Consider the following 21,897-nt stretch of genomic DNA (forward strand, 5'->3'; position numbering starts at 1 on the left):
CATCAGATTCATGGGGGGGGGGAGCTTTTGATGCCTCGCAGCCCAAGAACCCGGCAGGGTGTGTGGCAGCTGAAGGACCAGGATGGAGAAGAGTCGAATCTGACGGCTGGCCTGGCTCCTGCGCTCGGTCCGGGGTCGGAGAGCGACGGGGCACAGCCAGGAGCCAGCGAATTCTGCAACCCGAAATGCCGCATGCAAGGAGAGAGACACCCCCCCCGCCCGCACGGCCGCCACATGTGCAGCTTATCATTCTGCCTGCGCACCTGGCCTCCCTTTGTGTCTGTTTTGGGGAATGCTTGTAGCTGCGTTGATTCAAAGGCTGCCCCTCTCCCAAGTGAATTCCGCTGGCGTTTGTAAAGTGATAAGCATTGCAGATTCTTCCCGACACAATCTGGTTTCCCGGCCCCCAGCTGGGGAGCAACTCCACATGCCTACTACCTGCCCAGGGGGGTTGTCGCAGATCCAAGGCAGAGATTGAGAGGGGCAGGGGCAGACTGCTGAGGAATCTGGGGGGAGAGGGTGGCATGACCCCCCTGCCCAATTTGCAGGGACAGAATGGCTCCTGGAACCCAAGCCTCGGGCCCAGAATGGTTGGTGCCAGCCCTGCAAACCGGCCGCTGGTCCACAGGCTCTCTTTGCCCAGGTCTTCTCCTTCCTTCCTTCCTCTGAAGCACCAATCCTTTGCTTAATGAAGTTGCCCCTGTAGCTCTACCCCGTTCCTAGAAGGAAGACCTTGTCTCTTGTGTGAAATGAAGGAACAACAAGGAGGAGGAAAGAGAGTCTTCTCGCTGCCTGCCTGGGACTGAGCCAGGCCTCTCTCATACCCTAAAGCAGTGGTTCTCAACCTGTGGGTCCCCAGACGTTGTTGGACTACAACTCCCATCACCCCTGACCACTGGTCATGCTGCCCTAAAGGGACAAGGATGAAGGAGAAAGGGACACAAGTCTCTCAAGGGATGGAGAACCCTGACTCCCTCAAGGAAGGCCAGAGTTAGCATCAGGAGCCCAAGAACACCCACCTGGGCTGCCCTGGACCAGGAGAGGAGCAGGTGACCAGGGAGCACCTTGAGAGCCCTGCAGAGCCTGTGGTGCCAAGGGCAGGAGAGGGCAGGCAAGGGAGGAAGGAGCTCAAGGAGCAGCACTCGCCCCCCCCAGTCCAGAGGCCTTGGAGGTCACCTGAGGAACGTGGGCTGACTGGGCTGCACCATACTCGGGAAGGCAGTGAGCAACCTCTGGGGTTGGCTGCACCTGCACAACCAACTGGCCGGCCTCAGCATCCCAATGGTCCAAAGTAAAACCCTGTGATGCTCACAGATCCGCCCCTCCAGTGGCAGGTAAGCAGCACTTGGGAGTGAGGCAACAGCCCCTCCTCAGCTCCCCATAAAGCCCTGCTTCAAAACTGGGGTGCCTAAATTATGTCCCACGTCTGCACACATGAGGAAAGCCCATTGTCCTCCTCCTCCTTCTCCACGCAGCAATGGGGGAATGCCGAAGAACAGGCTAGCTTCCCAGACAGAAGTTGAGGGCTGCAGGGAAAAACCCCAAGACCCCCAACCCCACTCCTGTGTCTCTTTACTACCTGCTATGGGAAGGGGGGTCCTGCCTTAGTGTCTGGGTCTGGGTCCAGGCCAAGGCCCACCTCTGATCACTCACACCAGCAGATTTCATGTGTGATGGAGCCGCAGCAGAAGCAGGCTAGTGGTTTGGCCAAAGCTCTGGCTCCCAAGGGCCCCAGCTCCTAGAGAAGCTCCAGCAGGGCGTCCCACGCCCCAGCCAGCCCCAACCGAGAGGGAGGGACAGAGAAACTGAGCCAGCAGCAGCAGCAGCAGACCTGGGCAGCCCCGAACATCTGAGGGATCTTGCTCATGGAAAGCCCATAAACAATCACAGGGAAGCTGCAGAAGGAAGGCCCCCCATCCCCTTCAAAAACACTGTCCATCACCATCTCCCAGGACCATCATAAACTCGCTTCCTAAAGAGACATCACCTTGCCAACAAAGGTCCATATGGTTCAAGCTCTGGTTTTCCCAGTAGTGATGTATGGAAGTGAGAGCTGGACCATCAAGAAGGCTGATCGCCGAAGAATGGATGCTTCTGAATTCTGGTGCTGGAGGAGACTCTTGAGAGTCCCATGGACTGCAAGAAGATCAAACCTCTCCATTCTGAAGGAAATCAGCCCTGAGTGCTCACTGGAAGGACAGATCCTGAAGCTGAGGCTCCAAGACTTTGGCCACCTCATGAGAAGAGAAGACTCCCTGAAAAGACCCTGATGTTGGGAAAGATGGAGGGCACAAGGAGAAGGGGACGACAGAGGACGAGATGGTGGGACAGTGTTCTCGAAGCTACCAGCATGAGTTTGACCAAACTGCGGGAGGCAGTGGAAGACAGGAGGGCCTCGCGTGCTCTGGTCCAGGGGGTCACGAAGAGGCGGACACGACTAAACGACTAAACAACAACAAAGAGAACCCCCCCAAATAATCCCTACTAACCCAAATGCCACTGGCTGCAGCAGCACATTTCCACTTGCTGAACAGGGTGTGGGGTGTGTGGGATGTGTGTGTGGCGTCTCCCCCCCCCCTTGGAGGTACTCAAATCCAACCCAAAACGCAGCAGAAAAGCCCTTGCAGGGAGAAGTGCTGCATCGGCAGCAGGTAAGCAGCGTTCAAGGAGACACACAAAGCGCCTTTCGTTAAGCAAACTAAGCAACCCTGCGAGATCCTGGAGGGGCTCAGGGCCGGGCTGCTTAATGCAGCAAGTTCAAATGCACTGGAGAGAGACGGAGCAGAGAGGCGAGGGAAGGGGGAGAGAGAGAGCCCAGGGAGAGCCAGCCATGGACCGCTGCAGCGCACAAGGCGAGCCCCATCACAGCTGGGGTGGGGTGGGGGGAGGACAGAAAGGGTCTCGTCTTTGGGTTGCCGTTTGGCTACTAAGAAGGAAGAGCCAGGCAAGCCGTCATCACGAGGCATTAAACCACAGGCTTGAGATAAACACACAAGCGCCAGCCTGCAGGAGACCTCAAAGGGGGGGGCCTGTGCCCCCTCCCTCCCGAGGCTCAGAGAGCACCTCCCTGAGGTCCCAGGCGTGGAAAGAGCGAGCCAGAGGCCTCCCAGGGCCGCGATTTGGCTGCCCTTGGCAAATGGAGGAGCGCAACACAACATGGCCCAGCGCGACCTCGGAGTGTGCGAGAGCAGCAGGCATCAATTATGAATAAAGAGCCGGCATAGATCCCAGACCAGCGGGGAAAGGAGTCGTCCTTGCGGGGCCCACAGAACCAGCCGCCTCCAGGGGGCTGCTCTGGGAGCCCCCGCCTTTCCGAGGCCACAGACCAGCACACCCAGATCCCCCGCCCACGTCATGAGGCAGCAGCCCAGTGCCAGAAGGCCACCCTCCACCCCACACAGCTGATCGGTACCGATTCCCTACGCATCTCATTGATCCGCTCTGTGCTCAGCTTTAAATAAAACATTCCGGCTCTGATTGTCGAGGGATCAACAATCCTTTTCCGCTGGGGGCTCCTGGCATCGCTTCCAAATGGGATACACCAAGGGCTGGGGCGGGGCACAGAGAGCCCTAGCAGGGCAGGAGCCACAGGGCTGGGCTTTGGGCTCCTTCTCCAGACCCCCACACGGCAGCTGCCACGCTGACCCACCTCGCAGGGTTGCTGTGAGAAGGGACTTCGTGAAGCACACGCAGTGCTCTCAAGGGACTCTGCAAGTGCCAAGGACTCTTCTAAATTAAAGGGAAACGCAAACCCTGTCGGATGAAACTCAGCTTCCGTTGAAGGCTGGCGCATTTGCATGGGGAGAAGGCTGTTTCCTGGACTGCCTTCCTGACCTGACCTGCCTCCTTCCTTTCTCTCTCTCTCCTCAGACACGGAGCAGTGAGCACGGCTCTTGGGAGCTCCACTTTAGTTAGCTGGAACTAGGATCTTTCCTGTCCAACCGTTTATTTCCTACAATAATCTCGGCTTTCTCGTTTTACATACTCCGAGTCTCAGTGCGGTTACATCAAGGGTGAAACATGCTCCTCCAGGCAAGCGTTTCAGTGCACTGTTCGACTTCTGCTGATGCATTTAAACTCCAAATGCCATCAGGTGATGCGGCTCAGCTGGGCGTGCAGATACAGGAAACACAAAACCCACCTGAAGACATTGTGGGCTGGACTGGACTGATGCAGCCGCAGGCCAGCCAAAGGGCTCCAGCCAGCGCAGTGGGGCTTCCTCCATTCCTGCCCCAAATCCACTGGGGGGGGGGGACAGGAAAATCCCCAGAGCAGCAGACATGATGCAGAACTGCTTGTGCTGATAGGCAGTCATATTAGCACACGGCTCAATCCCACCCCCCCCCTATTTCCCCTGCCCCATCTTGGAGCGACAGCCAGATCCATCAAGGGGCCTGAGCCCTTCTGCTTAGAGGTCCAAGGACACCTGACTGAGGTGGGAGGCGTAGCAGAGCTTGAAGGATGCTGCGCATGGCCACACCTGAAGGGATGCCGGTGGCCTGATGTTACCTGGGGCTCCCAAAGGCTGCCAGAGAAAGATGCTTTAGGCTGGTGTGCTCTCGCCTCCCCCCTCCCTGCCTCCTTTACAAAAAGGAAAAGACACAGGCCTGAGGTCAGAGCTTGGGGGGGGGCACCAAGAAAAGCCTCTGGGGGCAGCTAGGTCAGCACAGGCTGAGAACGGGGAGCCAGTTCTGGAAAACGGCGCCTGAAGACCAGCCCCCACATTTCCCCACACAGCTAGATCTGTGTGTCAGCTTGCACTTCCGGCCGTGCAAAGACGCCTCTGTGTTCTCCCCCCAAATCTACCTGCTCTGTAACCAAGGAGAGAAAGCAGCTTAATCCATGGTCCATTTCCACAACTGCTCCCCCCCCCCCCGGCCAGGACACAAGACTAGGGGCATCTCTTTCTGCTCACACATGCAAGCACACCATGGCCATTCCCCCCTTCTCCTCGGGAGCAAAAAGGGAGGCAGGTGAGGCGCATGGAACGGCATGCTCAGCCTATCACGTTAGCTGGTGGGAAGCCAAAAGCTCCTCCACACGCAAGATGTGCATGGCATGTCAGTGGCAAAGCACAGTCGCCCCCAAAAAGGCTGGCAACTGCGGGGCTCTGGATGGATCCCGAAGTGGGGAGCTCTTTTCCGCAAGAGGACAACCCTCGTGGGAGGCGGACGAGAGTGTGCCTGTGCGAGGGACGAGTGATTGATTATTCCTGCCACTTTCTGCACTCGACCCTCGCCTATCACACCCTTATCTTATCAGGACAGGCCTGATAGCCTGCCTGGAAGCTGGAGAGACCTTCAAGGTTGCTGATCAGGATCAAACAAGCGAGCAAGCAAGGAGACAGTGACGGAGCAGAAAACTTATGGGGGGGGGGGAGAGGAAGAGAGAGAGGCAGGCTCCAGCTCCCCCTGGGAGGGCAAGAGAATTCCCTGGGGGAACAACACACACCCAGGGAAGGGGGTCCTTGGACAGTCCCCCGGGGGCAGCCTTGCCAATCGCAAACGGCTTCCCATGGCTGGGGAGGCGGCATCCCTCGTCCCCCCAGAAGCAAATGAAACAGACATGTGAAGCTGAAGGCAACATGCCATGAGGAAGTGGGTCAAATCCTGCTGGCCTCCTTGTGCTGGGCCTCCAGCCCAGTGGCAGGAAAAGGTCAGAGGCGGTCTCTCGGGATGGGGGTCCCACCCCACTCCCAGTTACAAAACATGGCCGTGGGGGTGCTGAGAGTTGCAGGTGCGTGGTGGGTGGGGAGGAGGGAGAGATTCAATATGAAACTGTGACGGAGGAAGACAGAGGAGCGTCTCACCTGGACAGAGGCAGGGCCCTTTGCAGTGGACATTTCGGCTGGGCTTACGAAGTGCAGGGATAAAGAGAGCTCAGCCTGGCTTGGCTGGAGGAGGAGGAGGAGATTGTGACTGCCAGGAGAGCTCACTTTTGTGGGATTCGCCTTTTCCCCTTATCCTGTTTGATGTGGGTGAAAAACTCCTGCATGAACTGCTTAAGGTGAGCATCATGTTGATGCTATTGACACTGGCCAATGCGAACTGAACCGTTGGCATGTTTGATCATTTAAAGCTTTGAGGGGTTTTCAATGAACTGGTGACTGCTGAATAATCAATGCTATAGGGTAGTATCTTCATTTTTTATTATTATTGCTGCCTTCCGTGTGAACAACATATTTGTGGGGAAAGCCAGCCAGGAGCCACCCGGCCACGCCTCTCGCTCCCAAGAGAGGCAGCCGTGAGCTTTCCTGCCTTGGGACCCTCGGTGGCTCGGCTGCTCTTGCCCATCGCTGCTTTGCTAAATGGCGGAGGAACCGAGGCCTGCCAGGAGGTGGGAACTGTGCCCCCCCACCCGGAAAGCAGCCGCCTTCCCCCCATGGCTCGCACAAAGGCCCCTTTGAAAGCCGTCCCCAGAGCGGCAGTGGCAGCCGTCCAAGCGCACAGGCACGCAGGTGGCATGCAAACCAGCTCCAGCTGACCAGCCCTGGGCCAGGAGAGGAGGGAGCCAGCTGGCCAGGGCAAGGTGCCTGGGCAGAGGTGGTGGGCGACTCCTCCCTCCGCCTCGCCCACCAGGAGGGCTTGGCTCTGGCAGGCTGGTGGAAAATCACAAGAGAGAGAAAGAGAGAGAGAGAGAGAGAGAGAGAGAGAGAGAGAGAGAGAGAGAGAGAGAAGAGGCTTTGGTCCAGTCCACTCCCCCCTCCAAAACAAAAACCCAGAAGGAAGCACAGGGACTCAGTTGTCCAAGAACAGAGCTGGCAAGGGGAGGACTGAGTTCACTGCTAGGACCCCCCATTTGCATCTTGCCCTCCCCAAGGTCTGTCTGGGGGTGGGGAGAGAGAGAAGGACAGCCGTTTTGACTTCTCTTCTCCACTGAGCGCATCCAGGCCACAAAGCAGCCAGAGACAAGCATCCTTGTCAAGCCTTCAAGTGCTAGCTGGGTTGCAGCAGAGTCCTTCCCGCCCCATCAATGCCTCCGTTGTCCTGGGCAAGCCCAATTCTTCCACTGCTCTTGGGCCTCCCTTTGCGAAGACGCAAGCTGGGTCCCAGAGGGCTCCAACTGCTGCGATGGTTACCCAGGAGCAAGGGCACCTCTGGGCACCTGCAGAGTAGGGCCCCACCATGATCCCTGAGTCTCCCTCCTCCCCACCAAGGACAGTGGCAGGACAAAAGGAATGGCATTGGATTGGCTTGAAAGGAAGAACAGGCAGCAGCAGCGCAGGCTCCCTTGGAAGAAGAGTCTTCCCATCCCAAGAGGAGAGTCGGCTTTCTGGGACGCCCCCCTCGGCTGCTGCCTCCCTCCCTCCCAACTTCTGGCGTCTTCAGGAACAAGTCACCTGCCCACCGAAGGGCTGCTCACCATCGCCACATGCCGGGGAGGCGCTGGGCCCGCTGAGTTACGGCACCCAGGCGGGGAGCGGTATTTATAGCAGACCATAAATTTCCTTGACTCCTAATAAGTTGAGGTAATGGCTCATACTTTAGTGCTTTTTGCTGTGATTTCCGAAATGCCTTTTAATTAGGAGGAAATGGCAGGCTGGGCTCTGCAGTGACGCTTGATCTGCCACACCCACCCTGAACCCAGTCCCTCACCACTGATCTCCACATACACACGCCGAACGACAACCAGGCCAGGAGGGACACATGGTGCTCCGAAGGCACTTGCTGAGCACTCCCAGCCCAGGCAGGCAGCAGCAGGGCAGGCCAGCAAGCACAAGGACCAACCAACCGGCTTCTCCCAAGCGCCTCAGTGGGTTTGTGTGTGTGTGTTCGCCTGCTGCTGCCTCCAGGGCGGAGCTTGCTCTCCACGCCTCTCCTTGGCTCACAAAACATCTGGACCAACATCCCTGTCCACTTTCTGCAGGACAAATGGCAGGGCCCATACTTGGCAAGCAGGAAGCCCCAGAATCAGCCCCCTGGCAGCTCCAGGCAAAAGGGACCTTGGGAGTCCAGGGCTGGGAAAGACCCTGGAGATCGCTGTCAGTCAGAGGAGACCAAGCGGGGTTCAATGGAGCAATCCGTGTCCCACCCTGGCATTAAGGCAGATTCCAGAGACAAACACTGCTCAGCTGGAGGGTGGCACTGGGCAGGTGTGCGGCAAACAGCAGCTAAATTGAACTGCCAGACGACTTCAGGAGGAGCAGGTGAAACACCCCTGGGAAGGGACTCCGAGCCTTGAGCCCAGGTGGCAGCAGCCAACACCCATTCAGGTGAGGGTCACCCTCCTGCCAACGCCATCCCTTATCAGGAGCATCAAAGAAGCCCAGCTGCTGGAAGAGGCCAAAAGGGGACCATCTGGTCCAGCATCCTGCCTTTCCAAGGGACCGCCCACAGGCTCTAATGTGAAGCCCACAAGCAAATCTTCTCAAGGCAACGGGTCTCTCCTACAAACGGTATTCAGTGGTCACTAGGAGCACACAGCCTTGGTGACTGGGAGCCACGGATGCCGCATGCCCGAGCTGGGCTGCTGTCAAGGTCCCCTGAGATTCTCACACAGTGGGTTTACAGGCTCAGTTCTCCATCTGAAAAATGGAAATAAAACAGCAGGCTTCCCGGCAACAGGTTTGTTGCAAAAGACTGACAAACACACTGCACAGATGTGCTTTGTAAATGCAGACTGTAAGTGAGCTTTCAAGGGTTGCTGGGCTGTAGCTGACCTGCAGTCTACACTGCCAGGAACCGGATGGGACCCCCCTGGAAAGCCACTGCAAGCTCAGGAAGGAGCCAAGAGCAGAACCCCCTCCCTCCGTTTGGGAGGGCGGCTGAGCCCCTCAACTTTGCAAGAGGGGAGGACTTGCAAGGAAGCCCTGGAGCCCCCGGCCAGGGTCTGCCTGGAGAAGCAGCCGATACAATGCAATAATAACCAGGCAGAGAGAAAACAGCCAGCGGAGGAAGAGGAAATTTTAATTTCAGAAATCAGTTTGGATTAGCCACACTCTGGTGCAGCTGTGGCACGAGAGGCATCCAAGAGACCTTGTCAGGGGAGCAGGCGGCGGCATCAAGGGCAGCAGAGAGGGCCCAGGCTCTGATGATCACAGCTAAGTCTGGCCTAATTGAGACAGATGAAATGTTGGGCTGCCTCTGGGCTTTGGCCCACTTGCTCTCCCCACCCGGACTCCCCTAAGTGGGGAAGGGCCACTGTAGATCAATAGCGGAACACCTATGCATGCAGAAAGCCCATGGGCTTGCCAGCTGGGACTGGGAAGGTCCCCTGACCTTTGCCCCAAACCCCGCAACCCTACAGACTTCTCTTTGGTGTGATCCAGCAGAGATCTTTAGTGTTTAGTTTTGCTGTGAAAACAGGACTAAGACAAAGGTTTTGTCTATATCTTCCACTTGGCTGGAAGAGAAGACAGACTTCTCTTGCTCACACAAGAGAACTTTGCTCATGTTCAGAGGGGGTACGCTCTTCTCTGCCCGTTGATGCCCCAGGGCTTTGCTCTGCCTGGGGCACCTGCCTGCCCAGCCCCCACCCCCAAGCAAAGCCAGGGACCCATCAGTATTTCCTGGAGAATCCAGATGCAAGGCAGACAGCCCTGTCCACAAAACTGTGTGTGGCTGAAGGTTCAGTGACGGAAGGCGGGTGCCTGCCTAGCGGGGAGCAGGCACGGGGGGGGGGGCGGGATTTAAAGCCAGACGCTGGTCAGTTCTGCCTCCGAACCTTCACTCAACTGTAAGCACTGTGCTAAGGTCATGGGGTGGGGGAAGACGAGAAGAAGGCAAACCCACCCACTCAGCCTCAGTTCACTGGAGAAACTCTCCCTCTCCTTGCCCACCCACTTTGCCTTTCCCTCTCCCTCCCCCCACCAAGGCAGAGGGGAATATAGGCCACTGGGCACCAAAGCCAGGGGGCAGCCCCAGGAGCACAAGTTGTGCCCTAAAGAGATGAGGGGGCCCCCAGCTTCAAGTCCTACACCCCCCCTCCAGAACCAGCTCCACCCAACCACCCTCCCCAGGGAGGAGCCCGCAAGGGCCACCAGTACCCCCAGAAGGGGCAAAGGGGTGCATCAAGGTCACGGGCACAAACTCCAGGGCCAGCCCAGCCCAGCTGTGCCCCAGCTGCCGCTGGATGATGAGGACTCGGCGCCACTTGAAACAGACAGGGGAAAGGATGCAGCCCACCCAAAGGAGCAGATTCCATAGGAGCCCCCTCCCCGCTAGTCTCACTTCCCAGGAGGGTTAGAGGAGGGCACTAAGCAAGCCTGGGCACAGCAGAGCCCCAAGGCGACCCTTCGCCAGCACAAAACTCTGGTTTTCTCCCCACCACCTGGTCCTGCGCAGCCACCTCCTGGGATGTGCCCCCCACCGGATCCTGCGTGCTCCACCCGGGCCAGCGAGACCCCCCAGCAGCCTCTCCCGGCCCCCTTCTCCCCCAGCCTGCTCCCTTGGCCCGGCCCAGGCGTCGAGCGGCGGCTGAGCTCAGCAAAGCGCTGCTCCGCTGGCCGCGCTCCCCGTTAACCCCTGGAGGGAAGCGGCGCAGGAGGGAAGCGGGGCGGCGGCGGCGGCGGCGGCGTTAAGACCAGCGAGCGAAGCCTCCTGCATCACGCTAATGCTCTGCCCGAGAACACGATGCGTCAGCAGCAGCAGCGGCGGCGGCGGCGGCCCATTCCCGTGCTGACTGAAGGACAAAAGGATGCGCGAGCAGCCCCGGCTGCTGCCTCTGCTTCCTCCGCCGCTGCCTCCGCCGGCCCCGGGAGGCGAGAGGGGCGCCGCCGCTAGAAGATGGTCCCGGGCTGCTCGGCTCCTGCCGCCGCCCCCGCGCGCCCTCCCCCGCCTCCGCCGCCTCCTCCTCCTCCCGCCGCCGCCGCCGCCGCAGTCGAGGGGCGAGCGAGGCGCTGAAGGCAGCAGCAGCAGCAGCAGCAGCAGCCGGCGCGGCGGCGAGCGGGTGCCGCAGCTCTCGTCGACCTCGCCGCGCCGCCGGGGGGGCGCCCGGCTGGCCGCCAGCCCCACAGAGCCCCGCTAAGGCCAGCGCCCCGCCCGCGCCACCGGGCTCCCCGCGGGGCGGGCGGACGGACGGACGGGCCGGGGCCGGCGGAGGCGGAGGCGCAGGAGGAGGAGGAGGAGGAGGACGGCCGGCCGGCGCGGGAGCAGCTGGCTCGGGAGCCCATGGAGCAGCCGCCCCCCGGGCAGCCCGCCGCGGCCAGCGCTGCTCCGCCTCGTCCCGCTGCCGCTGCGCCCGGCGCCCAAGGACGAGGCGCCTGCCCGCGCCTGGCCAGGCTCTCCCGGGCACCGGGCATCTGCCATGGACCTGCATAGCTGGCCGGGCCGCTCCGGCGGGCGCGCGCCCCTCTAGGAGGAACCATTTTGCCTGCCTGCCTGCCGCCCCCCCCCCTTCGCTGAATCGCCGGTCCGGCCGAGACGGGATGGCGCACCCGGGCTGAGCGCCTCGAGGGGACGCGCGGACGGACGGACGGAGCCTGCCAGCGCAGAAGGAGCCCCCTCGCCGGATCGCACCCAGCAGCCCTCTCCTTCCTCCTCTTCCTCCCCCCTCCCTCTCCCTCTCCCCCCCCCTTCTCCCCTTCCGATGGAGAGCGGCGCGGGCAGCCGCGCGCTCCAGCCGGGCTAAGCGGGTGGGGGGGCACTTCTCCGTTCGATGCCGAATCCCCCACGATGGTGAAGTATGAACGTGCCACACCATGAAGCTCTTGTGGCAGGCAACTGCGCACCACGCCTGGAATGCCGCCCCGCTTGCCGTAGTCTACCTCGTGGCGCAAACGTGGCTGGCGTGCGCAGTGGCGGCCGTGGCCGGGCCGCAGAGCTGCCCCTCGGTGTGCTCCTGCAGTAACCAGTTCAGCAAGGTGGTGTGCACGCGGCGAGGCCTCTCCGAGGTGCCCCAGGGCATCCCCTCCAACACGCGCTACCTGAACCTCATGGAGAACAACATCAAGATGATCCAGGCCGACACCTTCCGCCACCTGCACCACCTGGAGGTGCTGCAGCTGGGCAGGAACGCCATCCGCCAGGTGGAGGTGGGGGCCTTCAACGGCCTGGCCAGCCTCAACACCCTGGAGCTCTTCGACAACTGGCTGACGGTGGTGCCCAGCGGGGCCTTCGAGTACCTCTCCAAGTTGCGAGAGCTCTGGCTGCGCAACAACCCCATCGAGAGCATCTCCTCCTATGCCTTCAACCGCGTCCCCTCCCTCATGCGCCTGGACCTGGGCGAGCTCAAGAAGCTCAAGTACATCTCGGAGGGGGCGTTCGAGGGATTGTACAACCTGAAGTACCTGAACCTGGGGATGTGCAACATTAAGGATATGCCCAACCTCACCCCGCTGGTGGGCCTGGAGGAGCTGGAGATGTCGGGGAACAACTTCCCCGCCATCCAGCCCGGCTCCTTCTATGGCTTGAAGTCGCTCAAAAAGCTGTGGATTATGAGCTCCCAGATCAGCCTGATTGAGCGGAACGCCTTTGACGACCTGACGGCGCTGGTGGAGCTCAACCTGGCCCACAACAACCTCTCCTCTCTGCCCCACGACCTTTTTGCCCCCCTGAGGTACCTGGTGGAGCTGCACTTGCACCACAACCCCTGGAGTTGCGACTGCGACATCCTGTGGCTCTCCTGGTGGCTGCGGGAGTACATCCCCACCAACTCCACCTGCTGCGGGCGCTGCCATGCGCCCATGCACATGCGCGGGAAGTTCCTGGTGGAGGTGGACCAGACTGCTTTCCAGTGCTCGGCCCCTTTCATCATGGATGCCCCCCGGGATCTAAACATCTCTGAAGGGAGGGTGGCCGAGCTCAAGTGCCGCACGCCTTCCATGTCCTCCGTCAGGTGGTTGCTGCCCAACGGGACCGTGCTGAGCCACGCGTCCAACCACCCCAGGATCTCCGTCCTCAACGACGGCACCTTGAACTTCTCCCAGGTTTTCCTGACGGACACGGGGGTCTACACTTGCATGGTCACCAACGTGGCAGGGAACTCCAACGCCTCGGCCTACCTCAACGTGAGCACGGCCGAGCTCAACACCTCCAACTACAGCTTCTTCACCACCGTGACGGTGGAGACCACAGAGACTTCGCCCGAGAACATCTTCCCCAAGTTCACCAAGCCGGTGCCGACCACGTCCACGGGCTACCAGCCGGCGTACACCACCACCACCACTGTGCTCATCCAGACCACCAAGGCGCCCAAGACGGACCCCGCCTCGGACAACCACAACGACAAGATGCAGACCAGCCTGGACGAGGTGATGAGAACCACCAAGATCATCATTGGCTGCTTTGTGGCCGTGACGCTGCTGGCGGCGGCCATGTTGATTGTCTTTTACAAACTTCGCAAAAGGCACCAGCAGCGCAGCACCGTGGCAGCCGCCAGGACTGTGGAAATAATACAGGTGGACGAGGACATGCCGGCCTCCTCGGCCTCGGCGGCGGCGGCGGCTGCCCCCACTGCTACGTCGGGGGTTTCAGGTGAGGGGGCAGTTGTACTGCCGGCTATTCATGACCACATTAACTACAACACTTACAAACCTTCACATGGGGCCCATTGGACAGAAAACTGCTTGGGGAACTCTCTCCACCCCACGGTCACTACTATTGCCGAACCTTATATAATTCAAACCCACCCCAAGGAGAAAGTGCAGGAAACGCAAATCTGACTCCTCCCCCCCTCCTCAAGAAATTATTAAAAAAAAAATGCAATAGAATGCACAAACAGAAACAGACATCAACTTTTGTACAGAGAGGTGGGGGCGGGGGACAGTTTTTTTCTCCTCTTGTATATGCTTATATATTAAGTCTATGGGCTGAGATAAGAGAAGCAGATTATATTAAAAAAAATGTAAAGACCCCCCCCTATTTTCTAACTTGTAAGTTCTATTTAAAGGGAGGCAGCAACTACAAACAAACCCCCCCCCCCGTGCGCCCAATCCCCCAAACAGCAGCAACAAAAAGGAGAGTCAGAAATTGCCATTGTGACTTCCTGGAATAAGATCTATTTAAAGCGAAAGAAAGAAGGAAAAGGCAACAGTGAAGATAAAAAAGAAAACCACAGAACCAGGGACTAGCAGGGGGTGGGATTTGTCCTTTTTAGAAGATGTTACTTAGAATGCAGTAAAAACAAACCCGTTTCTATAGAGACACTCTTTTCTTAAAGCCCTGGAAAAAGAAAACTCCCCGTATTGACAGAGCTATCTTACTTACAGGGAAAAAAAAGGGGGGGGAGCGCGCCAAGAGTTTGTACTGTGCCAAAATGTTACAAATGCAATAAAAAAGGTCATTTTTTAAAAAGAAAAAAACAGCAGCAGCAACAGAAGGACAATTATCATAAGGGAACGAAATACTTGTATTATCAAACTGCAAAAAAATCTAAACCAGCAAGAGCCTGCCCCTCCTCCTCCCAGCGAGGGTGTGGTGGACGTGGGGCCGACCATGCGGGGGGTGGGGGGCGACCCCTGAGGAAGTGATGGGGCGAGGGTGGGGGGCCCCCTTGGCGTGCCGCCCCCTCCTCACCCGCGGCCGGGAGGAGGAAGAGCTGCTTTGCGCCCAAGCAGGCCGCTTGGTGCCTTGCCACTGCACCACATTCCTGCGGTGGTTCTGTTTAACCCTCTGTGCGCAGGGTCCAGTGCGCAAAAACAGCTTTTTCGGGGGTGGGGGCGGGCGGGGGGGGGCGGCGAGGGGAAGAGCAGAGCAGGAGGACGTCTTGTGCGGCCGCCTGGAGGACAACCTCGCATCAGCCTCGTGCGCCGCGATGGGTGCTTGCGTGTCGGCTACCCTGTGGGCAATTTGACATATGATTGTAGAACCATGAACCAATTTTGTGCTTTTCGTTCCTTTCCCCCCTTAAGGTGGAAGTGAGGGGCGGGCGGTGGGGGGGGGGCCGAGGGCTGCTCCTCCCTCCTCCGTGTGGGGCTGGGCTCTGGCTGCGAGGGAGCGAGTGAAGGGCACATTCCTCAGCCTCGTCCTCCTCCTCGCCCACTTCTCAAAAGGCAAGCGGAATGCCACAGGAGGGAACGGGCAAAACTGGCATCCTCCGGGCAAGGAGTGCGGTTTGGAGAATGGTGCTGCCCCCCACGTCCCCCCACCCTGCCTGCCCTCCGCCAAAAAAAATATCCCCCTGTCCTTTAGGAGGGGAGAGGAATGTGCAAACGGGTCCGGGCACCGTCGGATTCTTCTCTGTGCCCAGGATCCCACAAGGGGCTTCCCGTGACTTTGGTTGCTCGTTTCTGCTGGAGATTTGATCAAAGAGGTTGCAATCTACGGGGGGGGGGGTGTTGGGGGGGCAGCAGAGAGCGCAACAACAACCCAAAAGCCAGAATTATCTGACTGTAACTCTGAGACAAGTGTATTTTTGTATTTTAATAAATATTGTTAACGTTTTTAATAATGCAATGTCCCTAAAGGGTTATGCTGAATGCCAAGACCAGGGGAGGGGGGAGGGGGGAGAGGGAGAATTAAAACCACAACCGTATTTCCAAAGGTTTTGGGGACCCAAAAACTGGCCTGCAAAGCTGGAATCGAGGTGGGCAATTTGGGGATGGGGCAAAATGGGAAGCCTAATAAAAGGTTCATTTCAAAAAGCAAAAAGGAAAAAAAAGTATTTAATATTTTTTAAACTGTCAAGTAACCTTTCCTGGAATTAAATAAAACCACTTCAAGTGCTAGAACCAGCCACTCGCGTCCCGTCTATTACTAGAGCAGCGGCTGGGAGGGGGGGCACAGGGCCCCCTGCAGGTGTTACTGTGTCCCCTTTTGAGGGGAGATGGGGCAGGACCCCAAATTAAGGACATCAACCCCTCCCCTGGCAACTGAAGCCCCTCTGTGTTACTGTGGGGTTGGGGGGTGTATTGTGCAGCAGCAGCACGGACTGCCTTGGTTCAGAGCTAGGAGCTTGTGGGGAGTCTAGACGGGAGATGGGGAGAGGGGCTCTTGCTGAGGTCAGGAGAAGCCATGGCTGCCCAGGCCCCCCAATTCTATCAAGGGGTTTCAGTTGCCCAGCAGTGAGGACCCAAACCCAGTCAGCAGCCCATTGTGAAGGCATCCCTGCTCGCCTCTTAGGCCAAAGCCTGCTCTCCAGCCACCTCCACAACAAAAGGGATGGGGGGGCTGCACCGGAGCACCCCCCCCCATCCCTGCCAATGCAGGCCGCCATCGCAGCAGGGACTGGGAAGGGGGCTTTGCAGAGCCGGCAAAGAGCAGCAATGCCAGGAGGAGGAGGAAGGAGGGGTGGCTTTGGCCCAAGGGGTGAGGCAAGGACAGGGTGCCCTAGAAGGTGACCCAGGGACAGGTGTGGAAGGGGGGCTGGGCGCTCTGCTCTTCAGAGAGCCGTGGGAACAGAGGCCCCTCCGAAAGGGCACTGCAAATGTCTCCCTTTTCTGAACGACACCCATTCAAAGATTCTGCTCCTTCCGCTGGGACTCCATAGAAACCCTCCCCGTTTAAGAGCGGGGAGCAAGCAACCCCGAAAACGAAGAGGTTCTGTCACGGGGCCACTTGGTTTACAGGCTTCCCGGTTTAAAATCTCAGTTTGCCATTCAGCAGGAAAGTGGGTGGGCAGGGCAGCCTCCGGAGAAGAAAGCAGTGCCAGGAAAAATGCCCTTCAGAGAAGAAAGGCTTTGCCAGCTGAAGGGGCACAGCTCCCCTCGCCTGGCTCTGCTGGCCCGGCCACAGCTGAAGGCCACCCCAGGCTCCATCAGGGACCGCGGCAGGCCAGTCTAGCAGGACCCCTGTGCCTCAGGGTCTGCTTTCGTGATGCAGCTGGAGGGGGTGGGGGTTATATATATACTAAACCCAGCAGCTCTCCCCCTGCTCAGACCCCTCTGGAGGTGGCACACAGGCAGGGTCCGCTGCCGCCCCTGCCCTTCTCTTTGCAGTGCCATGGAATAATTAAGCGCTGCGCCAGTTGTTTGCCCCCCCCTCCCCGCCTGCCAAACGGGGTCACTCGCGGGAGCACCAGGCGCAGCTGCCGGGGCCTCCACCCCCTCCACCCCCAGGAGCTGAACCGAGCTCCTTTGTGGGGCTTGCTCTCTGGCGCACCCCATTTCCTGCGAGCCAAGGTGCGAGGCAACTCGACCAGACTCCGGAGAGCTGGGAGCCTTTCTATGAAAACATATGTCTGATTTTATCTGTAGTGCCGGCTTTTATCGCTGGCAACCATCGGCTAATGAAACCCGGCTCGGTGCTTGCTCTGATCCGGCTGCAGCTCAGCCACAAACCTCGGGGCTCCGTGCTCCCCATCCATCCCTCCCCCTCCGCCACGTGCCACCCCCTCCCCTTAATCTCCTGGAACCATTTAATATGCATGGCAAGAGAAAAAGGACAAGGCCACAATGGTAGCAGCGGCGGCGGCAGCAGCAATTGGACTGCAGTGCTTAGATTTTAATTTTGCCTTCATATTAAAAGCAAATAACGCAGCCAATTGTAGGACTGAAATGGGGGGGGGAGGTGGCGAAACACACACAAAGCCAAGGTCTTTTTTCCCTGCCTTTTCAAAGTTGACTCTGCGGCTGACAGTCAGTGCTTGAGTTAGGAAGGCGGGGGGGGGGGGGAAGAGCCCCGTTGGCTGCCCAGAAAGTGTTGCTCCGTGGCCGGCTGGCACTCTGGCCGGAAGGGGAGGGAGAAGGAGACCAAGGAGGCCTGACCCCTGCCACCTGTCAGCTGGGAGCAGGGCTGCCAGCTGGGAGCAGGAAGGCAAGATATGGGGCAGGGGGAGGCTTCAAAGGGGTGGGGGGAAAGCAAAGGGAGCCCTTGGCAGGGGGCGTCTTGTGACGTGGGCTCACAGAGCTTCCTGCCCACAGCGGAGAGGCAAGTCAGGTGGGTCAGAGGCCTTTGTCCAGGAGGGGCCCACGTGAGCCACGCTGGGCCCCAAAGGCCTTCTGTCTGACCCAGAGGAGGACTGTGAGGGTAAGGGCAAGAGGAAGGCCAGTGGAGATGGGTGGCACATGCCATCACAGAGGTGGGAAGATGGATGCAGGAATGCGGGCAGCTTACAGGTACCACTTGTTTTGCTGGAGGGCCGGCTTCCTAGGACAGCCCCCTCCTCGCCTATCCCAATCGATCATGACCAAGCTGAGCGGTTCACAATTCCCAAAGCAAAACACGCCGATAAAAATCTCAAAAACCGCACACCGAAATCGCTAGTAATTATTATAATCCGCATACCTAAAGCAGTAAAACAAACGAGGCCAGGGCAAAACTAGCTGCGCTCCGGATTAACACCTGAAATGTTCAAACAGGCAATTAGTTCAGAGCAGAAATGGCAGGAGCGCCGTTCGTCCGAGGGGGTGGGCTGGTTCCCCTCCTACGCAATCTGCCCCCCATCCCTAACAAAGCCTGAGGCACAGGGACGGGACGGAGGAGGGAGCCCCCCAAGGGAATCCCTCCAGACCCAGCTCTAGATTGGGGGAGACGAGGGTGGGCACAAGCGCCCCAACCCCTAAGGGCCACTCAAGGCGGCCACACAGAGTGTGGGGACAAGGAGAAGCCAGCATTTTACCCCCTTGCCCCCTTCTCTGTGAAGTGCTTGACCGCGGAACATGCTTCCCCTTCTTTCCCCCTTGAAATCATCATTCTCCGCCCAAGAGGGAGGCCTCCTCTCTACATGTTCCCGTCTCTCTCTCTCTACCTCCACTGGGTACCTGTATCTTTTAGGCACCAGGCAAACTTCCTTTTATCCACACGTGTGGATAAATATGCCTAGAAGCTTATACCTGATGTGTTTACAGTGGTACCTCGGGTTAAGTACTTAATTCGTTCCGGAGGTCTGTTCTTAACCTGAAACTGTTCTTAACCTGAAGCACCACTTTAGCTAATGGGGCCTCCCGCTGCCGCCAGAGCGCAATTTCTGTTCTCATCCTGAAGCAAAGTTCTTAACCTGAAGCACTATTTCTGGGTTAGCGGAGTCTGTAACCTGAAGTGTATGTAACCTGAAGCGTATGTAACCCGAGGTACCACTGTATATCTGTTTCATGGCGCTGTTTGGGTTGGGCTTCATATGGAAATTTAAAATGCCCCAACGCCCACCTGCCCCTGGGGGCGTGTCCTCCTGACAAAAGAGTCAAATGCCTGTTTTGGAACAGAGTGAGTGGATTGGAGAAAAGGACTATAGCGGGCCTGGCTCCCCCCCTCCTTTTAAAATAATGTGAGTTTCAGGGCACCCATGTGCTGAGTGCTGTGCCCCCCCAATACCACATTGCTTCCCAGCAACTGAGCAGCTATGCCAGTCCTCAAGCACTTAAAAACTACGAGATCTCCAGGGACTGCCAGCCTATCAGGGATGCTTGAGCTGAGATTCCTGCGTTTCAGGGGGTTGGGCTAAACGACCCTCCGGGTTCCTTCCTCCTGCAAAATTCTGTGATTCTGTCTGGGAGGCTTCTGGGGTGCCCAGTCTCTGAAGCGGGCATCTCTTGCCAAGGGGTGGGGATGGCAGAGGGAGGGAGCCTCCTGCGACCATTTCTGACAAAGGTTGTAACAGGGACAGCTTACAGCCTCCACTGCTGATCCCCATCCACACTGGCTGATGCAGCAAACAGGCGACTTTGTCATTGGGTGCCTGAGACATGGCCAAGCCATTTGCAGCCTCTCCTGCTGCGCTTCTGGTCCCCGTGGAAAGAAAGGTCATGTGAGGTCAAGGCCAATGTTCCCAGCAGTTGTTGGTCAGTCAGGTGGCCTGGCCATCCCTTGTTGGCCTACCCCATGCGATCTGAAAGGCATCGCCTCTAAGAAAATAAGGAAATTATTGTATTTTAATAAGTTGTTGGAAGCTGCCCAGAGTGGCTGGTGAAACCCAGCCAGATGGGTGGGGTACAAATTAATTAAATTATTATTATTATTATTAATTATTATTATTATTATTATTATTAAAGCCCTGCTAGATCTGGCCCATCGCCCAGGTAGTCCACTGTCCCAAATGGCCACGGGAAGCCCACAAGCAGAACCTGAGAACAACCACCATCTCCCCTCTTGAAGTTTCCAGCAGCTGGTATTGAAAAGTGTACTACTACTACTACTAATTTTATTATCTATACCAGGGGTCAGCAAACTTTTTCAGCACGGGGCCGGTCCACTGTCCCTCAGACCTTGTGGGGGGCTGGACTATATTTTGGGGGAAAACAGAAAATGAACGAATTCCTATGCCCCACAAATAACCCAGAGATGCATTTAAAATAAAAAGGACACATTCTACTCATGTAAAAACACAATGATTCCCAGACCGTCCGTGGGCCAGATTGAGAAGGCGATTGAGCCGCATCCGGCCCCCGGGCCTTAGTTTGCCTACCCATGATCTATACACTGCCCATCGGGGTATACTTCTGACCGCGGAGGCAGAGCAGAGCCCTCCTGGCTAGTAGCCACTGATAGCCCTCCATGAATTTGTCCCATCATCTTTCAGAGCCACTCAAGTTGGTGACCCCCAGGGAGTGAGTTCCCTAGTTCAACCCTGCGCTGTGCGAAGGGGTCCTTCCTTCTGCCTTTCCTGTGTCTTCCAACATTCAGCTTCACGCCCACGAATTCTAGTGTAGTGAGAAAGGAAGGGCGGCTTCTCTGTCCCCTTTCGCCACACTGGGGCAACGTTGACAGGCTGCAACCCCAAGTTCTCGCTCCTGATCTTTCGCTGCCAGCTCAGGCCCCAGGGAAGGACATGGGAAGCTCAGATTCACTCAGTTTGGAGAGGTCCTCAGGCTCTCTTGTTGTATTAACAGCTCTGCTCACTCCTAACCCTGGATCAGGTGTGAGCAAGTTTAAAAGCCCAGCTTCCCCACACTCCTCCCTTTGGAGAAATGTCCTTTTATTCCTCCTCTCTGCTTCCTGTTACCTAACCAGTTCCTGATCCTCAAGAGGCCCTCCCCTCTTATTACTCCTCAGGGCTCTTAAGGTAGAAGAGACCCCCACAGGCCCCGTGGGGCTCCGTTCCTTTTCCCTTATTGAAGGCGCCTGGGCTCTTGGCCAGCAGGCCACCTTGCTGCAAAAGATTTTCTGGGTTTGCTTGCTGTTCCTCAGGGAGCAACATCAATAGGCCTTCAGAGCACAGGCAAAGAGGCAAAGAGGGAGAGGCAGACTTATCAGCCACCTCAGGAGCCGATAGGAAGGATGTGGGAGCAAAACGGGGAGGAGGAACGGCAACCGAGACGGCCTCATCGCAGCCAAGAGCAGAAATTGGCTTGAAGCGAAGGCAGGGTAATGAGAATGGTGGGTCTGGAGAGGGAGAAGGAGAGGCAGAAAGATCTTGAGAAGATCAGTTACGGGTGAAGAGAAGGAAGGAAGGGGGGAGCAGTGGTGGCATTGCTGTGGAGAGCCCTGGAAGCCCTGTGTGCTTCACATGCAGAGACCTTTCTCTGCACCTGACCCAGCAGCCCGGCTGTGCCGTTGGAGTCCTGCCTTTTGTACACAGAACTTGGTCCTCTTCACATTGTTCTGCCCTCTCCTCTCCCCACGACGCTTCGTTCTTCTCAACTAATGCTTTGGGAGAGAGACAGCGAGAGAGTCGATGGGCTGGGAGGTGAAGGCATGGGCCCTGGCAGATGAAGGAGAGGGTGGCCTGGAAGGCTGGACTCAGACAAAACGACTAGCGGAGGGGAAGGAGGGTCAGCAAGGCAGGACAGCCACCTGCAACTGTCTGAAGAGTTGAAATAAAATGGAGCCAAGGTCTTTTCTCTTCCTCCAGGCTGCAGGAAGACCTGAACCCAGAGGTTCAAATTTCAGGAAAAAGGGATTTAGAATAAACAATGGTAAGGATGCCTTGGCGGTAGAAGCCCTCTTGTCTAAAGGAAATATGGCAAGGGGAGGCCAGAGAGCGAGGGAGTGGGCAAGGGAGTTGGCGGAGGGAGGGAGGGAAGGAACGTACCTTTTTGCACACAGTTCAGTAATTTATTTATGCGCCATTCTGCTGCCCATAGGGCACTTGGAGCAGTTTCACAACATAAAGAAAGAAAATGTACACGCTGGAAACCCTCCCATA

At 57.8% G+C, this 21,897-nt stretch overlaps 3 protein-coding genes across 3 annotated transcripts in view; 1 reads left to right on the forward strand and 2 right to left on the reverse strand.

Annotated features, from left to right (window-relative positions):
* Positions 1 to 21,897, reverse strand: part of PPP6R2 (protein phosphatase 6 regulatory subunit 2) — a 1,004,265-nt gene that overhangs the window by 230,140 nt on the left and 752,228 nt on the right. The window lies entirely within an intron of this gene.
* The window catches only part of SND1 (staphylococcal nuclease and tudor domain containing 1), a 234,629-nt gene that overhangs the window by 14,207 nt on the left and 198,525 nt on the right, over positions 1 to 21,897 (reverse strand). The gene's annotated exons all lie outside the window — the stretch shown is intronic.
* LRRC4 (leucine rich repeat containing 4) lies at positions 11,188 to 15,610 on the forward strand. Its single transcript, XM_083572786.1, has one exon. It carries the CDS (start codon positions 11,639 to 11,641, stop codon positions 13,598 to 13,600), a length of 1,962 nt encoding a protein of 653 aa, XP_083428912.1. The 5' UTR covers positions 11,188 to 11,638; the 3' UTR covers positions 13,601 to 15,610.

Source organism: Podarcis filfolensis (assembly GCF_964270895.1).
Source record: "Podarcis filfolensis genome assembly, chromosome: 10".
Taxonomy (NCBI): Eukaryota; Metazoa; Chordata; class Lepidosauria; order Squamata; family Lacertidae; genus Podarcis; species Podarcis filfolensis.

What these genes read in the sequence shown, in the direction of transcription:
- LRRC4 (XM_083572786.1), top strand. Translation starts at nt 11,639, where the DNA reads ATGAAGCTCTTGTGGCAGGCAACTGCGCACCACGCCTGGAATGCCGCC.